General features: G+C 41.5%; 1 protein-coding gene across 4 annotated transcripts in view; it reads left to right on the top strand.

Moving 5' to 3' along the window:
- unc5a (unc-5 netrin receptor A) overlaps window positions 1-27630 on the top strand; it is a 195830-nt gene that overhangs the window by 115203 nt on the left and 52997 nt on the right. For all 4 annotated transcript variants that reach the window (XM_055224847.1, XM_055224845.1, XM_055224846.1 and 1 more), the window contains exons 3-5: window positions 19410-19553; window positions 25122-25225; window positions 27363-27543. In XM_055224847.1, the coding sequence (XP_055080822.1) occupies window positions 19410-19553; window positions 25122-25225; window positions 27363-27543 (429 nt within the window). The remainder of the gene's footprint in view (window positions 1-19409; window positions 19554-25121; window positions 25226-27362; window positions 27544-27630) is intronic.

The following is a 27630-nucleotide window of genomic DNA, read 5'->3' as shown; positions in this document are numbered from 1 at the left end:
TATAACTCAGATCGACTTTATTTCCACCTCTGCACTTGATAAACACAGGACAGTGATGGAAATTAAGAGCTGCAGGAGATTTTCAGGTCCAAAAATGCACAATCTTTACTAAAATACGGCCTACTAACCAAAAAAAGAAAAGAAAAGTATGTTATTTTATGGCTGAGTTATAAGAAAAATAAACTGGGGTCAAATTGAGCCCAGAGGAACGTCAACGTAACTCGACTGGGAGGAGCACACAAGGGTTAAACACGATAACATTTTGAATTCCACGCGTTATGAAGCCGGTCCAGGTGTCACCGCACAAGCCTGATGCAAAGAATTACAATAATCCAGATGCGACGTTACAAATGTGTGGATTGGTTTTTCAAAATCCTGTGGAAATCCGGGCTTTACTTTAGCAACGACTGAAACTGAAAGAAGCTCGACTTTATGACTCGGCTAATGTGGTTTAAACACAGAGTCCACGATCAGACCGAGAGTTTTCAGCACAGAGCGACAAGAAGAAACAGAAGATGGTGTGGTCTGCTTTTATTTGGACAGGGACAGTGGACAACAACACATGGAAAGATGTTTGGTGCCAGGTTATAGCAAAAGTACAAATCTCCACGTGTCGTCCCTGGACAGACTGATATTTAAGTAAAAGTAATAGTTTGGTGTAGATGAAAGACGTGTAAACATATTGTACATACGTCTAATACAACGCAGTTCATCCCTCAAATACGACATTTCTATAAACATTCAGTCCACACACACACACACACACCCCCACTCACTCACACACACACACACACACACACACACACACACACAAAATCACTCAGTTTCAGACGCACAAATCCTCTTTCTTTCTCACACATTCACTAATCGGTGCAAAGTTGCTCTGATTTTAGCCAGTTTTTTGTCACATGTGCAAACTTTTGAAAACTTGTGCATATTATTATCTCATTTGGCTTTAAATGTTCCACTGACCCATGGCAACAGAATCAGGCCCGAGAGGACCTCACACTGTCAGGCCAAAGAGGACCTCACACTGTCAGGCCAAAGAGGACCTCACACTGTCGGGCCCGGGAGGACCTCACACTGTCAGAACAGAGAGGACCTCACACTGTCGGAACAGAGAGGACCTCACACTGTCAGAACAGAGAGGACCTCACACTGTCGGAACAGAGAGGACCTCACACTGTCAGAACAGAGAGGACCTCACACTGTCAGAACAGAGAGGACCTCACACTGTCAGAACAGAGAGGACCTCACACTGTCGGAACAGAGAGGACCTCACACTGTCAGAACAGAGAGGACCTCACACTGTCGGGCCCGGGAGGACCTCACACTGTCGGGCCCGAGAGGACCTCACACTGTCAGAACAGAGAGGACCTCACACTGTCAGAACAGAGAGGACCTCACACTGTCAGAACAGAGAGGACCTCACACTGTCAGGCCAGAGAGGACCTCACACTGTCAGGCCAGAGAGGACCTCACACTGTCGGGCCTGAGAGGGCCTCACACTGTCAGGACCAAGTCTCAGTCTTAGTTTGGCCAAACCTCAGTTTGATTTTGATTTAAGTTCAGTGACTCTTTGTCAAGCTGCACTTTCAATCTGTACTTTTATTTGACAGTAAAAAATAAGTGAATTTGAAAAGTGGATCATTAAATCTACAGTTCGAGTTGTAGATTTATTGAGCCACTTGGGAACTTGATGATTTTTTGATTTTGAAAATGTTTTAATTGAATCCGCTCGATTTATTTTCCCTTTTCTTCACTGACAAAATACAAGTTCGCACTGCGTTTGATTTCCATTTAAATACTAAGTTGCATCACGGAACTTTCCTGCTACCTGCTTGTCTCCGTGATGTTTTTACTTTGCCTGGAATGTTCCGCAGTACGACATTAACCCTGTCCATTTTGCATTCATTTACTGTATGTACTGATGTTCTTACTGCTGCAAAAAACCAAACCAAATCCTTGAAAAACTTTGTGCAGAGTTGCTTCTACGCAGATCTGATTTGCACGTCGGCGGTCGCATCACCTGCTTGTTTTTACGGAGACAAATTTAATGCCATATTGCGGACTATTTCAGACAAAGCAATAAGATCTGGATGGAGAGACGCTGGTGGCAGATCCTCCATCATGGAAAGATGTTTGGTGCCAGGTTATAGCAAAAGTACAAATCTCCACGTGTCGTCCCTGGACAGACTGATATTTAAGTAAAAGTAATAGTTTGGTGTAGATGAAAGACGTGTAAACATATTGTACATACGTCTAATACAACGCAGTTCATCCCTCAAATACGACATTTCTATAAACATTCAGTCCACACACACACACACACACCCCCACTCACTCACACACACACACACACACACACACACACACAAAATCACTCAGTTTCAGACGCACAAATCCTCTTTCTTTCTCACACATTCACTAATCGGTGCAAAGTTGCTCTGATTTTAGCCAGTTTTTTGTCACATGTGCAAACTTTTGAAAACTTGTGCATATTATTATCTCATTTGGCTTTAAATGTTCCACTGACCCATGGCAACAGAATCAGGCCCGAGAGGACCTCACACTGTCAGGCCAAAGAGGACCTCACACTGTCAGGCCAAAGAGGACCTCACACTGTCGGGCCCGGGAGGACCTCACACTGTCAGAACAGAGAGGACCTCACACTGTCGGAACAGAGAGGACCTCACACTGTCAGAACAGAGAGGACCTCACACTGTCGGAACAGAGAGGACCTCACACTGTCAGAACAGAGAGGACCTCACACTGTCAGAACAGAGAGGACCTCACACTGTCAGAACAGAGAGGACCTCACACTGTCGGAACAGAGAGGACCTCACACTGTCAGAACAGAGAGGACCTCACACTGTCGGGCCCGGGAGGACCTCACACTGTCGGGCCCGAGAGGACCTCACACTGTCAGAACAGAGAGGACCTCACACTGTCAGAACAGAGAGGACCTCACACTGTCAGAACAGAGAGGACCTCACACTGTCAGGCCAGAGAGGACCTCACACTGTCGGGCCAGAGAGGACCTCACACTGTCGGGCCTGAGAGGGCCTCACACTGTCAGGACCAAGTCTCAGTCTTAGTTTGGCCAAACCTCAGTTTGATTTTGATTTAAGTTCAGTGACTCTTTGTCAAGCTGCACTTTCAATCTGTACTTTTATTTGACAGTAAAAAATAAGTGAATTTGAAAAGTGGATCATTAAATCTACAGTTCGAGTTGTAGATTTATTGAGCCACTTGGGAACTTGATGATTTTTTGATTTTGAAAATGTTTTAATTGAATCCGCTCGATTTATTTTCCCTTTTCTTCACTGACAAAATACAAGTTCGCACTGCGTTTGATTTCCATTTAAATACTAAGTTGCATCACGGAACTTTCCTGCTACCTGCTTGTCTCCGTGATGTTTTTACTTTGCCTGGAATGTTCCGCAGTACGACATTAACCCTGTCCATTTTGCATTCATTTACTGTATGTACTGATGTTCTTACTGCTGCAAAAAACCAAACCAAATCCTTGAAAAACTTTGTGCAGAGTTGCTTCTACGCAGATCTGATTTGCACGTCGGCGGTCGCATCACCTGCTTGTTTTTACGGAGACAAATTTAATGCCATATTGCGGACTATTTCAGACAAAGCAATAAGATCTGGATGGAGAGACGCTGGTGGCAGATCCTCCGTCAGAACAGTTGCGTGTTTAATAAAGTCTATGAAGCGCACAAGTGGGAGTGGATGGTAGTCTCCTTCTTTGTTATTATTCCAGAGCTTGATGTTTTGTTTTGACAACAGTTTGAAATAGTGACTTGAGCATTTCATCTTCATTTCTAAATCCAGGGAGCAGCTTGTGTAGTTTAGCGCCACAGAGCCTGGTCCTACACTGGAGTATTTGTATTGATAAGTCTCTCTGAGCCATGTGAATGAAACGATGTCTGAAACGCAGCACACGCATTATCTGCACCGTCTACGTCGCTCCTGTGTTAAGCAAATAGACTCGGGGAATATGGTCAGATTTCACAACGGGCCCGGGTAGAATTCAAAGCGACGCCTCCTCTGGAATACGTGGACGCTACGATCTAATTTATACGATACTTTACAGTCCAGTGAGGTTCACGTGGTCCGGTTTGCTGATATAAAACATCATCTCTGCGTTAATGCGTCAATCGAAATACAGAAATGCACCCGTGGGACTATGAACCGGGACGAGGGGGGGTCGTTTTACTCTCACACACCTGGGAAACTGTCCTGAAGAAGCCAGACGGCAGATGGCGCTGTCGTCCTGCCTCTAACGGTAGAAAGACGCCGCCAAAACTGGTTTAAAACAGCTGATCGGGCGCGTCGCAGTAACATCCCGTGACCACTGTGAGGAGCTGGCGAGCGGTCCAAACTGTCAGATATGATGAAAAGATGCAATTAAACTAAAATACAACACTTTATATGTTATATTTTCGAAGTAATTGGTATGTTTTGTCAATTTTCACACAAAATAAACATACTAAACTCAAACTTGTTTATTAATTTTGTCAAGATAATCATTTTTTTCCCTTTGATTTTATATTTATGAATAGAACTTTGACAAAATGCTCACTCTGTGTCCACTACTACTACTTCTACCACTACTTTCTACTCGTCCTTTTACTATAAATATCCACTTTGACCCCACAGTCGCTACCGCTAAATAATTACTCACACTACTCCCCTCGACGCACCTCCACTCACTCCCCGCTGTTACTACGGGCTCTATAGAGGAAGCGGCTGTTTCTTTCATTTACGGCGCTGTCATTTGGCGTCTTTCTTACCGGTGCACGGGGCAGAAGAGAGAGACGTGCACATTATGCTGACAGAGAGACAGAGTGTGATTTTTGTGGTGTCAATCAGCACCTGCCTCGCTCACGTTGTTTAAAAATACTGGAGGGAAGGTGACAGCTAAAGAGCCTGTGGAGACTTTGGATCAGCACGAACTCTGATGGATGACAGTTTATGCTTTGTGTGTTTGGCCCCTAAAGACTTTTATATAGGTGTTTTCCACAATCTAGAGACGGATACGGGAGCGATAGAAAGAAAGTGCATTGATTTGATTTCAGTAATACATGTAATAGGCTTAATACATGAAATAAAGGCTGAACTTCGCGTGTTTATTGAGATTCAGGGTTAGTAACTACGTCCTCACATCCTAAACCTAACACATTAATGAAGTAATAATAATAAACTTTTTGTTCTTTTTGATTTACGTCTTTGTTCATGTGTTATTAAGGCTGATTTAAAGGTCCTATGTCGCGCAAAATTTACTCTTGTGAGATTTAAATCATGTTAGAATGTCGTTACCTCATCAAAAACATACGTGGAGTTGTGTTTTTGTTTCATTTGTCGTTTATCTTCGTCTCCAAATGTCAAAATGCTCTGTTCCACTTTGTGATGTCATGATGTTAACAGCTCCTTTTATCGTTTTATTCGGTAGAGATCGGCAATTCCAGTGTTAAAATGAGCCTTAAGTCATGTTATAATGTCGTTACCTCATCACAAACATACGTGGACTTGTGTTTTGTTTCATTTGTCGTTTATCTGCGTCTCCAAAACTCAAAATGCTGTGTTCCACCTTGTGATGTCACGGCGTTAACAGCTCCTTTTACCTTTTGTTCAGTAGAGATAAGTGGCAATTTCAGTGTTAATATTATCTAAATGATTCTTGTGAAGGTGTGTGAAGTTTAAAAACACAGTGGAGCACTTCCTGTATTACCACATTATGACATCACAAGGTGGAACAGAGTGTTTTCTGTTTGAGAGAAGAACAAAACACAACTCCAGGTCTGTTTGCGACGAGGAAACATTAAAACTTAAATCAGAAAATCGTGTAATACTGTCCCTTTAAGACAGGGAGGGTCAAACACATTTTCACCAAGAGAGAAGTTAAATAAATGTAACTACTTTTTAAACTTGTTAATTGATTGTTTCTGTATTTATTACTCATTCACGATACAAATATTGCGTATGTATTTGCAAAGATGTAAAAATATGTCTGTGTAACTGTATCTACTGATAAAACGACATTTTAAGACCATCACACTTTTTAATTTATCCCGTTGAGGGCCACATAAAATGATGTGGAGGGCGACATTTGGCTCGTGGGCCTTGAGTTTGACGCATGTGCTTTAAGATGTAGTGGTTTATATAAGTGGTGCAGAGGATTCTTCAAGCTCATATCCTAAAAAATCCTTTTTTTTAAGCGCATTTCCGATCCATGGTAGTTTTTTATCCGGTGCGGTGGTGAATCTGCTGCACTTTTTCACTCTTGAGTTACTGCGGTTCTTGCTGTGTCATTAGAAACGGCCATAAAAAGTGAAAAAACCTTGTGAATAATGGCTTTGTGTAGCGCCTTCATAGATACTCAAAGCGTTTTCCATTGTTTTATCCGTTCCCCACACTCACTGCTAACCCTTTTTAGTCGCCACAGCTGCCCCGGGGCTACCTACAGAAACATGGCTGCCAGTTTGCACCAACATCACTCCGTCTCGTTCATGCGGATACAAGGTGGAGACATCGAGATAACACATTTTGAAGTGTGATATATTGCTGCAAAAAACGTCAATAAACAAATATTTAAACTGACGCACTAATCCCACAGCAGTAACGCCAAAAAGATCTGATTTTAAAATAAACATTATGGTTCAAAATGAGCTGGCGGAATGAAGCGGTTGCGTTTAGTTCCCGCAAAAGCTGCTACGATAAATCCTGACCCTTTAAATCTATTGTATCAATCATTTAACGAAGAATAAGTCTACATAGTGAAGTAGTTTTACCGCTGTGTTATTATTGAACTGTCAGACTTTGGATTTGTGGGTAAATCCTCTCACGGCGAGCCACTGCTGCCCATAGAAAAGCGAGAAAAGTGGAAGTTCTTATTATGCATGGGAATGAAGGAGGCCGCGAGAGTCACTAGTTCACATCTGGCTGCAGCTCCCACAGATATTTAGGAAAACTGCAGATTCCATTTAGTTGTATTTTAAGGGGCCAGAGGAAAGGCGGCCGTTTCACTGTTGTGGATGAGTGGTGTGGTTTGAAACACTGTAGGTAACAGATTTGGCATTACAACAAAATTGGGTAGTGGTGCTGTAAAGAGGCAGCTGCAGGGTGTCCCCGTGCTGTCGCATTTCTCTGTTGAAAAGACTATTTTGTGCAGTGGGAGGCAAAGAATACCTTCAATCTTCACATGAATTGATGTTTTAGGAGCATTGAGCTGCAGGTGGGACACTGCTTTTATAACTGTAGGCGCTTACGCATAGAGTGGATGTGCTCGACTCGACGTATTTTTGAATAGTCCGGCAGCTTTTTTTTTTGCGTAGTTGATTCTGAGGTGGTGACACGTATTTCAGAAAATAAAACAAAAGTCAATGGCTACTCCACGTCGGTGCCTTTTAGAAATGTGCAGTCAGTGTTGTTGATGACAAAAATAGAGCAGAAAAGAGAGTGATGTTTTCCAAAGCCTGTTCCTGGTGTGTAATGAGCCGTGAGGACAATAGCTGAGGCAGGTCTCTCAGCCGTCGTGGAGCAGCTGCAAGGAATTTCTCAAATCCATATTAATAATTGAAACGTTCACCTTGTTTAAGAATGTTCCAGGGATGTTTTTGCTTTCTGTTGTTGATCCTTTTCAGCTGCACGGAGGGGAGAGCGTATATCACGTGCTTATTCCGCAGCTCACGTTTTTTTTGTTTTGTTGCTTTTTTGCAATTAAAACATATTCCAGGAAATAAAAAGGAATAAAAAGCATCTCCGCAGATACAACGAAGTGTGGGACCCTCCGTCAGACAAGTTAAGTTTAAAAAATCTTCCAAAAAAAGCTGATTTAGTCCCGTTTATGTGGTGAAACTTTTGCTTTTTATGATTTGCAGACTTGCCAGAGAATAACCAGAGGCTTGTTTTTTTTAAAAGTTCACGCTAGTTCTTTAGTTTTTCTGTTTATTCGCTCCTTGGGTCAGGCGTGGCAGTCGTCCAGCAGCATGGGGGCTTTAGGCAGGGTTGGCCCGTTCGTCAGGGGGCTCGTACAGGGACTCGCCTCCATTCCTCCAGCTCTCGGGTTATTTATAAAGTCCGCGCTTCTATGTTGCAGAACGGCATTAATAATGAACGCCGCTTTTTCTTCTGAACAAAGAAATTAATATTTAAGTCTTGAATCCGTGTTGGGTGTATAGCGCCTCGTCCCCTCGTGTCTCACATTATGGCCGACGTGGACCAACTACACGCTCTGAGCCGGGATGAGAACCATGTAGAGTCAGCCACGTGAGTCGGCTCAGGTAATCCATGGATTAAAACAGATTAGAATAGGGATTTGGACACTTTCTGCAGGTAATATTGTTCTAAGAAGTAGTCGTTCGTTCTACTTTTCAAACTTTCCCTCAGTGGCTTTGGTTTCTGTCTGTTCTCCTCAGAAAACTCTATTTTCGCTGTAAAGGAGGAATTACTCTCTTTTCGCAGAAATGCAGATTCTGAGCCGCAATCTTCTTTCTAAAGTTCTTTGGAAGGGCACAATGATGTCGTTATGAAGCAACGTTCAAAATATTTTTCTTCTATTTAAAAAATCATCTTTTATTGTTACTGCTTCAAATCACTTCTTAGTTCATAATATTTTGAATTAGTTTTTTACTGAGTTCATCCTTCTTTACACAGCCGTGCCCTTTAAACAGGCATAACACTCTTTTACATAATATATCTCCATGCTGTTCCTGTTTTCTTTCCTCATAATATCAGTTTTTGGAGCTGTTTTTACTGTTAAATTCAGGCTGTACACTGGGATTTTGTCTTAAAGAGCCCCTATTATGCTATTTTCTGATCTGTTCTAATGTTTCCTCATCACAAACAGATCTAGAGTTGTGTTTTGTTTGTGTTTCTGTTCTTCTCTCAGACTGAAAACACTCCGTTCCACCTTGTGATGTCATCATGTGGTAAAACAGGAAGTGCTCCACTGTGTTTTTAAACTTGATGCACCTTCACTAGAATCATTTGGATGATTTTAGCCCTGGATTTGTCAATCTCTACTGAACAAAAGGTAAAAGGAGCTGTTAAAACTACCACTTCATGACATCACGAGGTGGAACAGAGCGTTTTGAGCTTTGGAGATGCAGACGGACAACGGCAACAGCAACGCAAACACATGTGAATGAAACAAAACATGACTCCGGGCATGTTTTTGAGGAGCTAACGTTATTATAATACGGCTTAAAGCTCACAAGAGTCAATTTTGCGTAATATAAGACCTTTAATTAAGATAGGACTTTTAATTAAGATTAGATCCGTGATACTCAAAGGCATTTATTCACCATTTCGATATAATAACAAAAGTGTGAATGAGAATATGAGGAAACGACATCGCCTTGCAAATCCACAAACAGAAACAGTTGTCGTTTGTGAATAGTTTGGTTCCCTCCATGTTCCCTCTGGCTGTTTACTGAATATTGTTAGTCATTTTGAACACTAGAATGCGCTTGTGCACCTTTGTGGAATCACCCCAATCTCCCTTTTCAAAACAGTGACTCATATGATATAACAGAGGCTTGATGGGGATTAACCCAATCTACAGAACGGGGCAGCTGGAACTCCTTTCCCAATTTGTATGGACGCAGCGCACTCGGCTTCCAGATGGGGGAGCCGAAACCTGACTTCTTCCCGGAGCAACTTTTCCTTATTTACCCCTGCGCCCAAGGCCATGTCAACTAGGGGAGCGAGAAATACGCTAGCACAAACGATCACAGCTTTCATGTGCTGTATCTGATCCCTCTCTCTGCCTATGGTGTAATGGAACCTCGGAGTGCTTAAGGCCTCGCACCTCCTCAATTTGGCCCGGGACAAGGTGTGCGGGGGAGATAAAGGCGTCCAGGACTGTCCCCATCCCGAAGACTGGGGGAACATCCTGCTCTTGCCAATCACACAGACGAGGATATTGGCTGTAATTACGCTAGGGGCATTCGAGTTGAGGGCAACGCGCTAAATCGTGCCGCCGACTTCCCCCGCCGGTGTTAATGCGCAAATGTTATTAAAGGAAAGGTCTCACAAACTAATTACAGAGGGGAACAGTGCAAACACAAATCCATTGCTTTGAATTAATGTCCGCTCGATCTGATCAGAACTGACTGCTCCACGTCGGCTGAGAACCAGAAACGAAACGCGCGATGGAAACGAACCCATTCAAACCGGCGCTTTTTGTTATGTCGCCTCGTGAAAGCCTGCGCCTCACACCCGCACAAAAGCTATTCTGAAGTTTTTCTACCGCAATTCATTATCACGTTACAAACCTGTGAACACCTGCGTGACAAAAACAGCACTATTGGAAAGATCATTTATGTATACCTCCTTTGCATTGTTGTGACATCCTGTGTGCGCTCGCTGGGGTGTTGTGGCACTGACAAATGCAGCGCTGAAATTTCTTGTTGAGTGAAGATTACACTCCCCCTGGGGCATTCAGGAGCGGAGCATCATTACTCATTATTACCACACAGCTCAAATGATTTTTACCCAAAACATTTTCCTCTTCTCTTCTGTTCAGACGTGGGTTTAATCAGATACATGTGCTCTGGTCCACGCACTTGATTAAAAAGATTTCAAGGGGTGAACGTGCCGGTTTTGCGCCGTAGACGTGTCATATCTCTTCCTCCGGTGCGTCTCTTCGTGGCGAGACCTGTCACGGTAACACGTTTCGAAAGTGCGATATACTGCTGTAAGTAAATACGAACGATAAACGATACTGAAGCTAATTTACGCCACTGACACAAAAACCTAAGAGCAGATTTAAACCGCGAAAACTGTTCTAAATCTACGAGATTGTTAAAAATCACGAGCTGCAGTAAATAAACGGCGAAATGAAACACTTTTGTCGTTAGTTTGCATCTGTAATGAGTCAGAAGCTGTTAATTCAACCTTTTATGGCTTAAATCTCGACATCTAGCCAAGAAATAACCAAAAATGTCGCAGTGGTCCAAAGAAAATGCACACAGGATACATACTGACCCCAAAAAATATCATTCCAGCTTCTATTTTATATATTCAACCCCTTCCAGAGATGTAATTTTTAATTTTTTATCCTCTACAATAACTGTTTTATTGTTTGTTTTTTATTCTGAAACCCATGGACATTTGTTACGAAGGCTTTATATATCTGACAGCAGTGGAAACCTTTGCGTCGTGTGCCCTTTACCTGTTTTAGTTTTGTTTATTGTTTATGCTAATGCTAAAGACCAGAGGACGCGGAGCCTTTTCTGTGGCAGCGCTCAGACTACGTAACAGCGCCCCCTGCCTCTCAGATCTGCTCAGTTTTTTATGCAGTTTGAGACGAAAACCTCACCTCTTCTCCCTGGCATTTAATACTAGCCAAACAGGATCTCTTTGTGTTTTTATGTGTTGCGTTATGTGTATATTTACAAGTTTTTTTTTACTTTTAGGTGAAGCTGAAGTTGTTTTAAATGCGCTTTATAAATCAGCTCGTTTTTGAAAATACCTGAAATTTAAAAATATCGTCTGAAGACTTAAGTACAGTATCTGTCTCTCATTGCCGCATAGATCAGGGCTTTTTGCAGAGACCTCGCCTCATTCTCGTGACAGGAGCGACATTTGAAAGCAGTCATGTGTACCCGGAGTTTTAGTGCCTTTATAGTCAATTTAAGTCTTCGCCCTCTGCCACAGCCCCACCTCTGTCTCCTTGGAGTGGCATTGGACTGAACCCGGCCGGATTGATTGGGGCAGGTAGCGTACTACTGTTTGTCAGCCATGAATAATCTGTAGCGACATTCAGAGCGTCAGCGGGGGCCTTCAGCGGCGGACATTCATAGTGGAAAATGGACGACTCAATCAAAAGAGGCTCTTGAAAAGCGGCTCGTGTCCGCGGGCAGAGCCTTGACCCAGAACGCTGTCCCACTGACTTAAGTCACAACCTCCCGGAGAAGCGCCCTGAATGCGCGTTACCGGGCTGAACCGCGTCCGCTTTCTCCTCCCCTCTCTGTTTAATAGAGCCATGCTTCACTCAGAAGGCTGCACTATCCTTGTTAGGGACAGGCTCTGATGGCAGCGGTGGCCCCTCCATGTCAGCAGGCGCAGGCCACCCATCATCGCTCTGCTTTACATGGTAATTGAAGTCTGCTGAGGAGTCCATGATAAAACAGTAATGCCCTTTATTCCTCACCCGGAGGTTAACTTTGCATTTTTTAATCCGGGAAATGATGTCTCCACGGGGCGTATGCATCTACAGGACTGCACTTTAGCTGCGACTCGTGCTGCTAAACAACTAAAGGAAAGTCTATACATAACATTTTATTATAAAGGGACAATATATTTGAAGTAGGAAAGCCACAATATCGAGGCAAGTTTATTTGTACAGCACAGTTTGTACACAAAGTAATTCAAAGTGCTTCAAAAAACACAAATATATATAACACACCAAGAGATCCTGTCTAGCTAGTATTAAATGCCAGGGAGAAGAGGCGGATTTTCATCTCTGCATTAACTACATTAACAACTGAGCAGATCTGACAAGCAGGGGGCGCTAAGAAATGCATTAAAATCACAATACAACAAGTCAAAACAGAAATAATCATCAAATGTAACGATTATTCACAATTCCTGACGCCTTGACCCTTGTGAAATCAAACTTTCTGAATGAAAACGCATTTTTTCTTTGGTTTACCGTACAATTTTCAGTTTGAACTTACTGCTCCAGCATATTGAGCCCACATTTCTTGTTTTAATACGACCATGAATAGAGAGTCTGAGTACTTTCATTGAGTTTTCTGTATAAATAACGATAAAAATAAAATAAATACAGCTTACACATTAGTAGCCGTATGTTTTGGACACTTTTCTTCTGTGTTTCGTTCTTGGAAAAAGCAAAAACTTGAAACTGGCGGCGCTGCGGATGACATTGATGCTATCTGTAACAAAAGGCTGAATAAAACACTTGGGAGCTGTTGCCAGGACGATCAGGCGGCACCTTCTTGAAAGCTTTTATCTATGATGTCTCTTCTCGGGCTTTGTGAACAGGAGTGGCCAGGCTTAATCCCACTGTATCCACTGATGAGCCCGGGCCACACACAGCAGGGACGCCCCTAATTCAATTTCCTTGGTCACAATGCGCACACAGCCAGGACCCACAAGCTCCAGTTCGTGCCTTTGATAAGCAAATGACCCCTATGGAATTGAGGTCAGAGCCGGCGAAAACAAGAGCGCTCTGAAAGAAAAATAAAGTCCTGGTCTTCAGACAAGCCCAATATCGACTGGTGCTGGGATAGAGTCCAATGATATTTGCCCCACGCGTGTTGAGCCCCTGTCAGGTCAAGAGGGGGAGCCGATGTGCCCACGCGCACACAATATGACATCTCTATAGAAATAACTGGCAGACACAAAAACCAACACGAACACGCTCTGAAAGTTAACGAAAGTCACCACAACGAACGCGGCGCAGAACTGGATTTCATCAGAAAAACGTGAAAAAGGCAATACAGTGGAAACCAGAAGTTCACACACACTGTATAAAAAGACACACACGCTTTTTTTTCTCTTTGTCTGACATGAAATCAGGCTAAACTTTAATTGTTTTAGGTCAATTAGGATTAACAAAATTATTTCTATTTGCGAAAAGCCAGAATAATGAGAGAAGGATTTTTTAAAATGACAATATTTCATTACTTTCTCAGAAGTTACATACGTTTCTTTAGTATTTGGTACCATCGCTTTAGGTCAGATGTTTTGGATTTTCTTACCCAAGCTTCGCACAATAGTTGGCAGGAGTTTTGTCCCATTCTTCCAGACAGAACTGGTGTAACTGAGCCAAGTTTGCGGGTCGCCTTCCTCTCACTGGCCTTTTCGGGTCTGTTGTGAGGGCGACTTTACTGCGATTCACGAGCATTTTCTCTTCAGATTTTGGAAAAAGAATGGACTATTTGTGTGTTAAATACCAATAATTCAATGATTTAAAGTATGTATTGTTTTGTATCTGTTCTAAGGGCCAAAATTAAATTGAAAATCATAAATTTGCTGATTCAAAATTGCAATAGTGATATTTCCCGATGGGTAAACCTGATCCAAGATTTCATTACATTCATTTAACTTCATTTAACTGTAAATGTCCCTCACAGTTGAAATAATTGTCATCAAACTCATTTTCAATGGGTTAAGGCTTGTATATATTGATTTTTATAAGAGTTTTTGTGGTCAATATTTATCGTGTGGACTTTTTCTTTGCATTACTGGGAAATTTTTGTTATTTTTTGGGTATATGATAAGATTTAATCCGCAAAACTTTGAATAAATAACCTGTCTGACTCATTACAGATGCAAACTAACAATGTAAGAGTTTCATTCTGCTTTTTATTTATTGCAGCTGATGATTTTTAACAATATTGTAGATTTAAAATGTCTCTTTTCGTTTAAATCTGCTCTTAGTATCGAATCAGTGTCTTAAATTAGTTTCAATATTATCGTTTATCGTCTAAATTTACTTCAGTGATATATCGAACTTCAAAATGTGTTATCGTGACAGGTCGAGGTTAAGAAAAAGTTCCATTTGACTAGTTTGATGGAAGCGTTGTCACTTTTCACTTGGTTACTTCTAATAACTGATCAAATCCTGCAGTTTAGGTGTTTAGTTTCAACTTTCTCACGATTATCCAGAGCGTAAACGATATTTTGGCTGAGTTTGGCCGATTTTCACTTTGTTTCTCTTTTCCATTTCTCCTGTTTCGTTATGTTAGCCCATCATTATCCCCCACCACGCTCTAATAATGCAGTTTGGTCCAACAGTGAGCGAGGTCTGGTGAAGTTCCACAGTGTAGTCTCATATAAATAAACTCAGTGGGGTTCCAGTAAAAAGCCCAAACTTGGACGATGGCGTATTATCACTCTATAAAGCGCTGACGTTTCTCTGCGTGGGCATTTTAGCGCCACGTGCCAGTCACAATGTAAACGTGGACTTATCTCCTTTGAGATCAGCAGTGTGTTTTAAAAGTTTGATATTACACAAAATGGATTCTCATGAGCTTTTTAGCCGTGTTATAAAGCTGTTTCCTGCTCAAAAACAGACCTGGAGTTGTGTTTTTGACATTTTCAAACTTCAAAATGCTCTGTTCCGCCTTGTGATGTCATGAAGTGGTAGTTTTCAAGTTATTTTTTGACCTTTTGTTCAGAAATATGAAGGCGTATGGAGCGTAAAAACACACTTCCTGTTTTACTTCATGACATCACAAGGTGGAAAAGAGTGTTTTGAGAGAAAAACTCACTAAATATGAAGGGTTTGTGTGTTTAAGATGAACGAATATATGAATGAAACACAACTCCAGGTCTGTTCGTGGTGAGGAAACATCATTATAACATCAGTATCAGTAAATGCCGCAGTACGGGTTCTTTAAAGATGGTTGGGTTGTTCCATATAAAGTTGTGTTGTTCTTCCAGCCGCCCCTGAGGTCTGGGGAAAACAACAGTAAACAGAGGCTTGTCCAGTAATTATTGACTGCAATAGAAGAGCCGAGCCATTTTGTCCCAAAGTGATAAGCTGATTGTGTCCTACTTATTAATTGGAGTGAAATTGGACGGAGTGACTCACAGCGGTGTAACTGGAAGGTGTCAGACACAGAAGCAGGTCATTATGGAGACAGGAGGAGATAAGGAAACAGAATGCAATTATGCCGCCAAGCACAGCCTCAAATTTCTCTTCTTAGGATTTCTTACCTCGGGTTCCTATTGTTCCGGCCTTGCATCTTCACACTGATCTTTATTCCTCAGCCGCTCGCTCGGAGTCGGGGCGTTTGCATTAATCAAATGTATTTCTACTGTAGAAGTGAAGCGCTGAACACGGCTCATTCTCAGCTTTGCATTCAAATCAACTCCTCACGACCGCGCGTGGCCAAACTGCTCAGGGCTCAGTGTAAATTGGGCCCATCACATGTTTGTATTGTCTCTATACGGGAGCTTCCTCAGGACTCGCTCTCCCATTAGCTTCAGTGTGAGCAGTAGAGTCAGATTGGCCCTCTTTAGCCTTCGCCCTGCAGTAGCACAGACTTAGCAGCCCGGCACATTACTGTAATGCAATCAGTGAGTCACACATAAACTCTTGTTTATTTCTACACTCAGCATTAATAAAGAACGAATGAAATGGGTCAGAATATTACGCACCAATTACCACTTTCACGCAGAGCTGCCTCTCTTAGTAGTTTCTGTAATCAAAAGAAAACATCATTTAAGGGAGACTTTATTAAGGCACTCTGTCAGTCAAGAAAAAAATCATTTAAATATTTAATAAATTAAAGCAATATAAACAAAATAATTGAATTTTCAGCACTTTTGTTTTGGTGTCAAATACGTAGACTGAATAAAGAAGTGGACTGAGTGAGTGTGACGTCACCACAGCGTTTGACTCGAGTTAAATGAAGTTCATCGAGGCTAGAGCAGTTAAACGGGTGAATTTGTAGCCCAGTTTTCAGTATCCATATTTGTAATTTTGACTGCGAGTTGCTGTTGAAGGTACTGCCTGTCCCCTGCCAAAGCAGCAGTGCGGACACTTGGCAACGCTGTCAATCAAACCTGTTCCTAATGCTAGCAGGAGAGACCTCAGGGAAAAAGGCAGCGGATTTGTCTGTTTTTAATGTTCATATCTTGATTTACAGACACAATAGTGAAATAAAAACCCCAGGATCATGTAGAGCGAGTTAATACGAACATTTAAGACCAAAATGACGAGTCTGACAGCAGCAGGTACAGAGAGAGGACACAGTTTTCTTATGTAAAGTGAATTGGAGCCAGAAGTGCACCCATGCTCACTTCCTGTTTGGCAGCTAGCACATTAGCTTTGTCCATTTCTACACTGCTTGGCCAAAAAAAAGGTCAAACACTCCGCCTTTACCTTTGATTATGTCACATTCGCTGTGTCATTGTTTCGATTTCTCTTCTTCAACGTCACAGATTCATTTCCATCCAGTGTTGCATTAATGTTTCACCTGTTGCATTGATGATGGTCGAGTCTGACGCTGCTCAAAGCTTCTCCAGCTCATCCCAAAGATTCTCACTGGGGTTAAGGTCTGGACTCTGTGGTGGACGATCCATGTGTGAAAATGACGTCTCGTGCTCCTGATCCACTCTGTCACAATCTGAGCCCGATGAATCCTGGGCATTGTCGTCTTGGAATATGTCCAGAAATCCACTGATGGAATAACCTGGTCATTCAGTATATTCAGGTGTCAGCTGACCTCATTCTGCTGAACCTAGACCGGACCAACTGCAGCAACGACAACATATTTGCTTAGTTAAATCCAGGTGGAGACTTTTTTTTTGGCCAGGCAGTGTTTATTTAATCAAGACACCCTGTTCATACGGAAGAGTGAAGAAAAGAAGAGATTTTATATTCCAATCCTCAAAAAATCCACCGTTTGCTTTGTCAAAAAAAATTTAGTATCATATTTTCTAGATTATAAGTCGCACTTTTTTTCTTCGTTGGTCTGGGGGTGCGACTTATGCGACTCAGATGCGACTTAAATTATGTGAAATATGTGTTTTTTTCTTCATTATTATGCATTTTGTGGCGCGACTTATACTCCAGTGCGACTTATACTCTGGAAAATATAGTACAACCTGGTCATTCAGTATATTCAGGTGTCAGCTGACCTCATTCTGCTGAACCTAGACCGGACCAACTGCAGCAACAACAACATATTTGCTCAGTTAAATCCAGGTGGTGACTTTTTTTTTTTGTCCAGGCAGTGTTTATCTTATCAATTACCTTTTTATAGACGCCCTGTTCAAATGGAAGAGCAAAGAAAAGAAGAGATTTTATATTAAAATCCTCAAAAAATCCACCGTTTGCTTTGTATTTTCCAGATTGTAAATCACACTTTTCCTCATAGTTGGTCCGGGGATGCAACTTACACTCAAATGCGACTTATATTATGTGAAATGTATGTTTTTTCTTCATTATTAAGCATTTTTTGGTCTGACTTATACTCCCCGTGCGACTTACACTCCGGAAAATACGGTATACCCTGGTCTTTCAGTATATTCAAGTCGTCAGCTGCCCTCATTCGGACCAACTGCGCCAAACCCAACCTATTTGCTTAGTTAAATCTTGCACAAGCCTGAAAACAAGTTATAAATAAACAGATGACATAAACTTTTACATGTAAGTATATTTGTCTCCTCTTTCTCAGTTCAGTTTAATGTTTCCATCTCAGAGCGTGCAGAGCTGTTGACGCTCACGGTGTGGCTCCGGGCTGGATTCTCTGCACATAGCTCCATCAGCGCACAGCCAAATCTTCCTTTTAGACCTTAATGCACCTAAATCCCGCTACTGACCGACTCCTGCCCCCCTGCCTCCTGCCCCCCTGCCCCCCTGCCTCCTGCCCCCCTGCCTCCTGCCTGCTGGCGCTACTCCACTCCGCTCTACCCGTGTCTCCAACCACATGTTCGCTAGTTAACCTCGAAAATGTTTGAGGAAAAAAATCGAAAAAGACTATTCCAGTTTGATGAATACCCTGCCAGTTCTTTATGTAATTGCTGTATAGGTTTGATGGCCTGATAGGTGGCACTTAGTCAAGCTCGAGTCGGCTTCACCCAGTCGCTGGAAATGATCAGCGCAGACAGATCAAGTGTTGAAGGGGAGTGGGGAAATGTCACAAAGTGCTTTTATGTAAATGGTTGTTGAGAAGTGGCGAGCCGTTCGTGACTTAAATATACACCACCGGCGACGCGAATGTGGAACGCTCATATGGAAGTTCACGGCCTCTCTGTCTGCTTCCATACGGCCGCGAAGAAAGACACGAACATCACACGTATAGACAAGAAAATCCGAGAAAAATATCGCAATCATTATCAGAAAAAAAACGCAGGGCATGTGGCGTACGGATCAAGGTCACTGTGCAATATATCAAAAATACCTCAGGATTACAGGTTCTGGACAAAAGGTCAGAAGAAGATGAAGGGAAAGATTGCGTCTCAAATATCAAAAAACACAAAAATCTATACAGTTTGAGATGAAAAAATGTTTGTTTTTTTATATCTGGCCAGTACTTTTCCTTGTGTTACTTAAATCAACACATCCCTCACTGTGAACTCGTCCTGCCCTTCCTTCTTTATGGGCGCCGTAGTAATAATAAAAACCGGGTCTAGCTGCGTATTTTTCTTGTTACTCTCCAATTGTTATTTTTAACGTCTTCCAAATTAGAGCGAGGGTAGCTGCCGAGAGACGGTCCGCTCATTTTCCCACCTAACAAGCTCTGTTTATATATGATCATGACCCTTTGCTTGTTTATACTGCCACATTAGTTTGAGAGTTGCAGGAGAAATCTCAAGAATCCAGCTTGGTTAAAGATTTCTGGTGGGTTTTTTCTGGTTGTTTTTCTTCTTCTCTGCTTTTACCTGGTGTTTCTGTGTTGTCTTTGCAGTGCTGCCCGTGATGCAGGTGACGATAGAGATCACCAGACAGCAGGTGGAGAAGGTCTTCGGTCTGGATGAATACTGGTGTCAGTGTGTGGCGTGGAGCACTACGGGAACCCAGAAGAGCCAAAAAGCCTACATCCGGATCGCTTGTAAGTTCATTAAAACACACGGGAAAGACGGAATATTAATATGCAAATTCAAAAACACAAGCACGTGCGAGTGATCTGTTTTGACACAGTAAAATAAATGAAAAGTGTTTGATTGTGTTGTTTGTTTTAATGTTTTTTTGCTGCTGTAGAAAACACTTTGACCTTGTAATCGAACCACATAATATCGTCTGGTTTGTTCCTGCTTCTTATACAATTACTTTGAGTGTATAAATGTATCGTGCAGTGTGTCTCATTCTCGAGGTGCCATAAAAATAATGATTTGAAAATATTCCTGCACAACTGAATGGATGGAAACGCAATTTTGACGTTTTTATGACTCAAACACGGAGAAAATTAATGTTTTTAAGTGATGATCTTTTATGGAGGAGGGTCACCCAGCTGCTTGTCGCCGTGGAGATGTTATCGTTTTACCTGGAATGTTCCACTTATGATATTAAAAGCGTTTATCTCCACGGAGACGGTCAGTTAATGTCACAGGGCCAAGTTACAGGTTAGATCTGTGAATCGGGGAGAGTGCATATTCATCCCTGTGCCATGCAAAAACAACAGCATAAGGTTTAATGCTATACTCTGTAACATTCCAAATAGAGTAGTAAGTTCTACATAGAGACAAGCCAGGAAAGGCAGAAAAGTTCCATAGTGCACCTTTAAACAAGGGTCTCACAATGTAAACACTGTTTGAATAGTTGAAAGAAATTTACTTATTATTTTTATTTTTTTTATTTTTTTTATTTTTGTTTTTTTATTTACAGCTTGATATACAAACAAAACACATCATACACATTTTTTAAAATATATTTTAGTTGAATTATTTAAGTTTTTTTTTGTTTTTTTTTACTAAATAATTCCATATATCTTACTTCATGTATTTGATGCCTTGTGTGTTTATAAAGTAAAGTAGTAAAATACAAAATGTTTCTTAAGCATCTCACAGTTTAAATACTCTTGGACAGTTGAAAGAAATGCAAAAAAAAAAATAAATAAATAAAAAAAAGTTCTATTTTTGATATACAAACAAATCATACGCATTTAAAAAAAAATTGTATCTTCAATTTTCAAAGTATCCGTCTTTTGCTTTGTGGAAAAATATTTAATAGAGTTATGTAAGGTTTTTTTTTTTTCTTTACTAAATAATTCCACATATCTTCATGTATTTGATGTCTTCTGTGTTTATAAAATGTAGAAATAAAGTAGTAAAAATACAGATTGTCTCTTAAGCGTCTCACAGTGTAAACAGTCTATTGGATAGTTGAAAGAAATGTGCTTATTTTTATTATTATTATTTGTTTAATATACAGCTTGATATACAAACAAAACACATCATACACATTTTTAAAATATATTTTATATTAAATTTTCAAAGTATCTATCCTTTTGCTTTGTGGAAAAATATTTAGTACAGTTATTTAATTTTTTTTTCCTTTACTACATAATTCCATATATCCTTGTGTAGCTGATCTTGTGTGTGTATGAAATGTAAAAGTAAAGTAGTAAAAATCCAGAGTGTCTCTTAAGCGTCTCAGTGTAATATAATGTTTTGTATAGTTTATATTCGCTCTGTACTTACTATCCCTGGGTCTTTATATTGTGTTGGAACGCGGTCACTGTGTTAAACCCTTTGAGCTTTCAGACCACATGTCGTTTCAGTATCTCTGGTGTGAGAGCGTCCAACTCTGATTTAACAATTAGCCCCAGAGCCATTTTGATTTGATGCACCACAGTCTATCACAGTGATTACAATTCTACTTATGAGAACAAATGTCAGGCCTGGCGCACATACAAGAGTAATGCATCTCCTCAAGGCTAGACTCAGAGAAAAAGTGGAACACTAAATTTGAGTATTCATGAGCGTATTATTCACTGGATGCACTGTATCAGCAATGATCCCAATGAAAGTCAGTGGAATAAAAACAGATCTGAAATTTATTACGGCACAGCTATCGTAAATCTGTCCTGGGAACGCAGACGCATCCCAAACCGCGCCCTCAAAAGCTTTATTAGAAAAAAAAAAAGGCTCTTTTTACGTTGGAGTATTTTAGCGCATTGTGCCTGTTAAATCTCATATAAATATGCATAACTGGAGGCACAGCTGAGCGAAGCACTGTCTGGCAAGTACAAGCGAACACTCATTAGCTAAGTCGTGTAAGAGCTCACTCAAGTCATTGTGATGTAAAAGACATGTACAGGTGTTTCTGTAATGATGTATGCAGTATATGTACTCATAATACTGCAGATGTACTCATAATACTGCGTGTAGTTTGGATCTTAACTCTCCTCCAGTGTCATGGTGTCTTAAAGGGACAGAGCCCATATTACACTATTTAGTGATCTCTGTTGTTACCGTCTCAAAAATATAGCTGAAAACGCTCTGTTCCACCTTGTGATGTCATCATGTGGTGATACAGGAAGTGCTCCGCTGTGTTTTTAAACTCCACACACCTTCATTTCTAGAGTCATTTGGATCATTTCAGCTCTAGAATCTACTGAACTAAAGGTAAAGGAGCTGTTCACTTTAAAACTACCGCTTCATGACATCACAAGGTGGAACAGAGCATTTTCAGCTTGACAGAAGAACTCAAAACGCTCCGTTCCACCTTGTGATGTCATGAAGCAGTAGTTTTAAAGTGAACAGCTCCTTTTACCTTTTGGTTAATAGAGTTTGGCAATTCTAGAGCTGAAATCATCCAAATGATTCTAGAAATGAAGGTGTGTGGAGTTTAAAAACACAGCGGAGCACTTCCTGTATCACCACATGATGACATCACAAGGTGGAACAGAGTGTTTTCAGTTTGAGAGAAGAACTCAGCTTAAATCTACAGGTTTGTTTGTGCGTTAAACATGTGTGAATGAAACAAAACACAACTCCGGGTCTGTTTGAGACGAGGAAACATTATACAAAGCTCAGAACGTAGCGTAAAATGGGCCCTTTTACAGAATACTGACCTCTAGAAAATGTCCCAGTTCACCTTTTAAAGTAACAGCGATTCTGATTGGACAGGACGGGCATCTGGTTAAAATATTTCACTCGCACTTGCCCTCTGTCCCGTAAAGCTATAACATATCCACTTTGCGCTAACCTCGGCTAACTCATCAGGTGCGGGGCGTCATGGATTTGCCCTCACGGGAAATGGGCCGTAGCCCTTTTTACCGGCGTAATTCATAGCCTGGCTTACCCCCAAATATATATGGCGGTGGTCGTTGTAAGAGTATTCAGCGAGAGGAGAGGCAGCCGGGGTTGTACGAGCTCTTGTCCAGTCGCCTCAGGGCTTTGTTTTGGCGTGGCGGCTCGGAGCTCTCACACAGATGGAAGGCTGGAGGATGCTGGAGGAGAGAGGATGGAGGAGGGAGGGAGGAGAGAGGAGGAGAGGGATGAGGGCTAATGCAATTGCTTTCACGTTACGCCGGGCCCCTCTGGCTGCAGACAAGCATCTCTGAACCAAGCAGGAAGCTGGTAATAAGCGGCCTGGTCGGTGCCACCGATTCCTGCGTGGCTTAGGGGACCAACTGGAGCGAGATGCACAGCCAGAGCCAGTACTCGGCCATATCACGAGAGGGGACATTTAGAAAGATCAACGAGCCAGGATTTAGAAGTGTTTGCTCTTAAAAACTCAAAACACATGGGTTTTTTTTGGGGCCCTTAAGGTAGTGCTCAAAATTATGCAAAAAAATAAGAAAATGTTTAGACTACTAGTGAAATTTTGGACACATCCTCTCATTCAATGCTGTTTTTTCTTTATTTTTACTACTTTCTACCTTTTATATACACACAGAAGACATCATAGTTAATATATACTTTTTATATTTCATATTCAAATCCTCAAAGTAGCCCATCCTTTGCTTTATTTAGCAGTTACAGTGGTCCCTTGTTTATCGTGGGGGGTCACGTTCTAAAAATAACCCGCGATAAACAAAATCTGTGAAGTATCTGCTTTATTTTTTACATTATTCTCTGTTTTTGTCTGTAAAACCCCTCACCACACACTTTATACACTTTTCTCACACAGGCGTTAACATTTTCTCACATTTCTCTCTCGTTTAAACTCTCTCAAAGTTCAAACCTTCGTAGGCGTCTTTGTCGGTGCAGAACGTTTCATCGACATTGTGGGTTTTGTTGGTGGAGAAAACAAATTGCAAACGTACAGCACTTCAGAGTCACACTGCGATCCAACGTTTATGTAAATTTGTCTGAACACATTCTGTACTGGACAGGAGACACGGCACGGAGGAGACTGATGGACAATGGTCTACAGTCCAACAGCCAATCAGGACGCACGACACAATGGTCTACAGTCCAACAGCCAATCAGGACGCACGACACAATGGTCTACAGTCCAACAGCCAATCAGGACGCACGACACAATGGTCTACAGTCCAACAGCCAATCAGGACGCACAACACAATGGTCTACAGTCCAACAGCCAATCAGGACGCACGACACAATGGTCTACAGTCCAACAGCCAATCAGGACGCACGACACAATGCACGTTCAAATGATGTAAAAAAAAACATGTAAAATGGCACTAAAAAAAATCAGCGAAAGGTGAACTGCGATATAGCGAGGGACCATTGTATATTTAACTTTTTTTTGTACTATATAATTCCATATATCTTTCTTGATATACAGTATTTGACGTCTTCTGTGTGTGTATAAAATGTCAGTAGTAAAAATAAAGGCGTGGTTAAACATTTGTCTGGTAGTTTATGTTTAAACACCAGCAGTCCATGCATGTTTGAGTATTTTAGCGACCTCCCCGGGCCCTATTTGAACCTATTTTGAACCCTGTAGTAATATTCTTTATGAAGCTCCGCCCACAAACCTACATCACCTACGCTCCCACATGACAACTCACCATGAATATCCACAAACATGACACAAAACTGTACATTACAACTTCACAAACCTGATGTAATGTGCAGTAGTTTCATTAGCGGGATGTACACCGATTGTGTTGCGATAGCGCTCTGAAAGGGGGAGTGACTTAGCACAGAGAGCAAAGGGAAGGGAGACTTGGAATGTGAAGCTTACAAAACACATTAATACTTTTTTTTTTTTTGCATATTTAGCATTTTAATAAGGATAAAAGGGAACATGGGGATCTAAATATGTTATGTGTTATACTCCATAAAATAAAGAATATATAATAATAATAATAATAATAATAATAATAACAATAATAATAACAATAAATGAATAAATAAATAAATAAACTACCTTCTCTTTAAAAACTAAAAAGTGTGACAATGGATCTAATTATCAGTGAAATTTTTTTGTTTAATTTTCTTTCTAATATATGTTATAGAAAGAGTTTATGATCATGTTACTCAAATAAAAGGATTAATAACGTTCTAATTATTATCACCAAACCCAGTCCAGTTTTTACACATCACTTTCTTCACACATTCAGCAGTTTTGTTGTCCGCACACACTTGTCTGTACATTTTATTGCACGGCTCGGTAAATTCTTATAAGACAAAAAAAAACCCGCATAACAACCTGACTTTTCTAGCTATAATTGGCTGCTTCTCTTTCTCCCCTTTCCCACCAGACCTGCGAAAGAACTTTGAGGAGGAACCACAGGGTAAAGAGGTGGCATTGGACCAGGAGGTGTTACTGCGCTGCCATCCCCCCGAGGGAGTGCCACAGGCCGAGGTGAGACTCACATACGCCCCTTATTTATAGCCCTTTTAAATCCACCATCCATTTACTCTTTCCCAACCAGAGGACAGGGAGCAAATCTGGCTTCGGGAGCAGCTCTGCGCGGCACCGCTGTGAATTACGCCTCTAATTATTTCGTTTTATTGATTTATTATCTCTCCTACATCTCAGCACGGCCCTATATCACGTTGGCTCATCGCATCAGTTGGTAAAGCCCAGGAACCGCTTCACTCCACATTTGGCATCTCTAAAGGCCCATTCATAATTAATGTCTCTATTTGCGCCGCTTTCTTCCGGTGTTCCATCTTGCCGCCGTCACATCTGTCTTGAGTGTGTCCAAGTTGGGATGTTTTAGTGTTTGGGTGACTGGACTCGCGCCGGTCTCGTCTGCGGTGTATCCCTCGGTCCCGACTCGACGCTAACTTATCTAATGACCTCACGAGGGGACGAGGAGACGACGAGGGGACCGGACGACGCGCGCCAGCCAATCACGGCTCTTCCATCGTCAGTTCGGAAGGGGGAGGCGCCAACCGCAGTTCAAAACACATAACAACATGAGAGCACAAGTCAAACAATCGCGGAGTGGTGCACAAGAGGAAGGCAGTCCAATTATATGCGGAATTGCAACAGGCAGCAGAAGCAACAACAATACTGTAGCACTCTAGCTACTCTCCAGACGCCACTGGGTCAAGTGAGAACAGGAAAACAAGCAAGCCAATCTCAAAGTACACCACAACATCAGTTATGTCTTCTGTAGAGGTCACAGTCATTCTACAGAGTACTGTTATTCAGGGTGCGGAGCATTTTCAGCCGGAGCAGAAGAGTACTACCAAGATACAGAAGATACAGAGAGATGCTTGAGAATTGATGTTTTTTTTCTGTTTTTTTCTTTTTTTTTAAGAACGTCATAACGCTTTACGCTTAAATAACGTTCCCCAAATGCATTGCGAGTCAAAAATGTAATTAAAGTACACCTATTACGCAAAATAATCGGAGCTTTTGACCATGTACTAGTTGTTTTCTAGTTGTTTTTGGAGTGATTCATCCATGTTTGAGTGATCTTTAATCACTTATTTCATTATCTGGAGTTCCACTGTTGTTTTTTTTTACTGTTTTCTTATTGTTTTAAAGCATCTTCAAGTGTCTAAAAAAGCATTTCACAAGTCAGCTGTAGTAGAAGTAGTTGTTGTAGTAGTCATAGTAGTAGTTGTCGTCTTCGGGAGCAGTAGTTGTAGCAGTATTTTCAAGAATTTATATTGCCTATCAACCCTGTTTTCTACTTACTCCGATCTCCAGTTTTATTTTCTTAATCAGTGATACTCGTAGGATTCAGCAGCATTTTGGTACATTTTGCTAGTGTGATTTGCAGCTGTCCATAGGGGGCGCCAACAGCTACACGGCGCTTTGTCGCGATGACGTTTACAGCGACGTCAGCTCCCATTGAACACCACAGTTTTCTAACGCGGAAGTCAGCGGATTTGTTTCTTTTATTGCGTCGTTTTAGATGAATATTGCGATTTCAAATGTGACCTGCAGCAGACACCGGTGCAATATATTTTCTTTAGTTTATGAGCATCGCTTAATTCTCTAAAAGGCTAAATCATGCAAACAGACCTGCACTTTAATTTAATCAACTGCAGCTTCACCAAACTTGAAAAAGTAGTTTCTCCGGCTGAACTAAAGTTTAAAATTTCATATTCAATTATCCAACTTTGTAAAAGCAAAAACCCTGGAAATTATTCAAACTTTTCTACATTCTTACTGGGGTCCAGCTTTTTGCAAATTGGGGTCTCCTTGGGAATTGGTGACTTTTTTTCCCGCAGCACTCGGCACACTCTCCGATACTAAAGTGTCACACAATCATACGTTTTACTTGTGTTCCCTTTTCTTCAGAAGTTACCTAATTTTACTTTTAATTAATGTCTCTGCCCGACACATTTTGTTACTGACCAGCTAAGATCTACTTATCTTTTGTAGTGTTCTCCGCTCTGCAGTGACCAGTGTGTTTCAGAAGTGGAAAAGTGATTCAAAATGGCACCCGTGAAACCACTGAATATAACCAAATGAAACTGTCCTTGCGGCACAATCGCGCGAGTGTGTATTTTCACCCTGACTGAAACGTCTTTTGCAGGTGGAGTGGCAGAGAAATGAGGACGTTATTGACCCAGCGAGCGACCCCAATTTTTTCATCACCGCTGACCATAATCTCGTCATCAAAAAGGCGCGGCTGGCGGACACGGGCAACTACACATGTGTGGCCAAAAACATCGTGGCTCGCCGCAAGAGCACGTCAGCCACGGTCCTGGTCTACGGTAAGAGCTACTGCTGTTCTTTAATGGAGCGGGGTCCAGGTGAGGGGTAGGGGCTAATGGGAGGTCTTCACTATATTAAAAACAACA

The sequence above is a fragment of the Periophthalmus magnuspinnatus genome, chromosome 10 (assembly GCF_009829125.3).
Source record: "Periophthalmus magnuspinnatus isolate fPerMag1 chromosome 10, fPerMag1.2.pri, whole genome shotgun sequence".
Classification (NCBI taxonomy): domain Eukaryota; kingdom Metazoa; phylum Chordata; class Actinopteri; order Gobiiformes; family Gobiidae; genus Periophthalmus; species Periophthalmus magnuspinnatus.
Note: the sequence above shows the minus strand (reverse complement) of the source record. Positions and strands in the feature narration are given on the sequence as shown.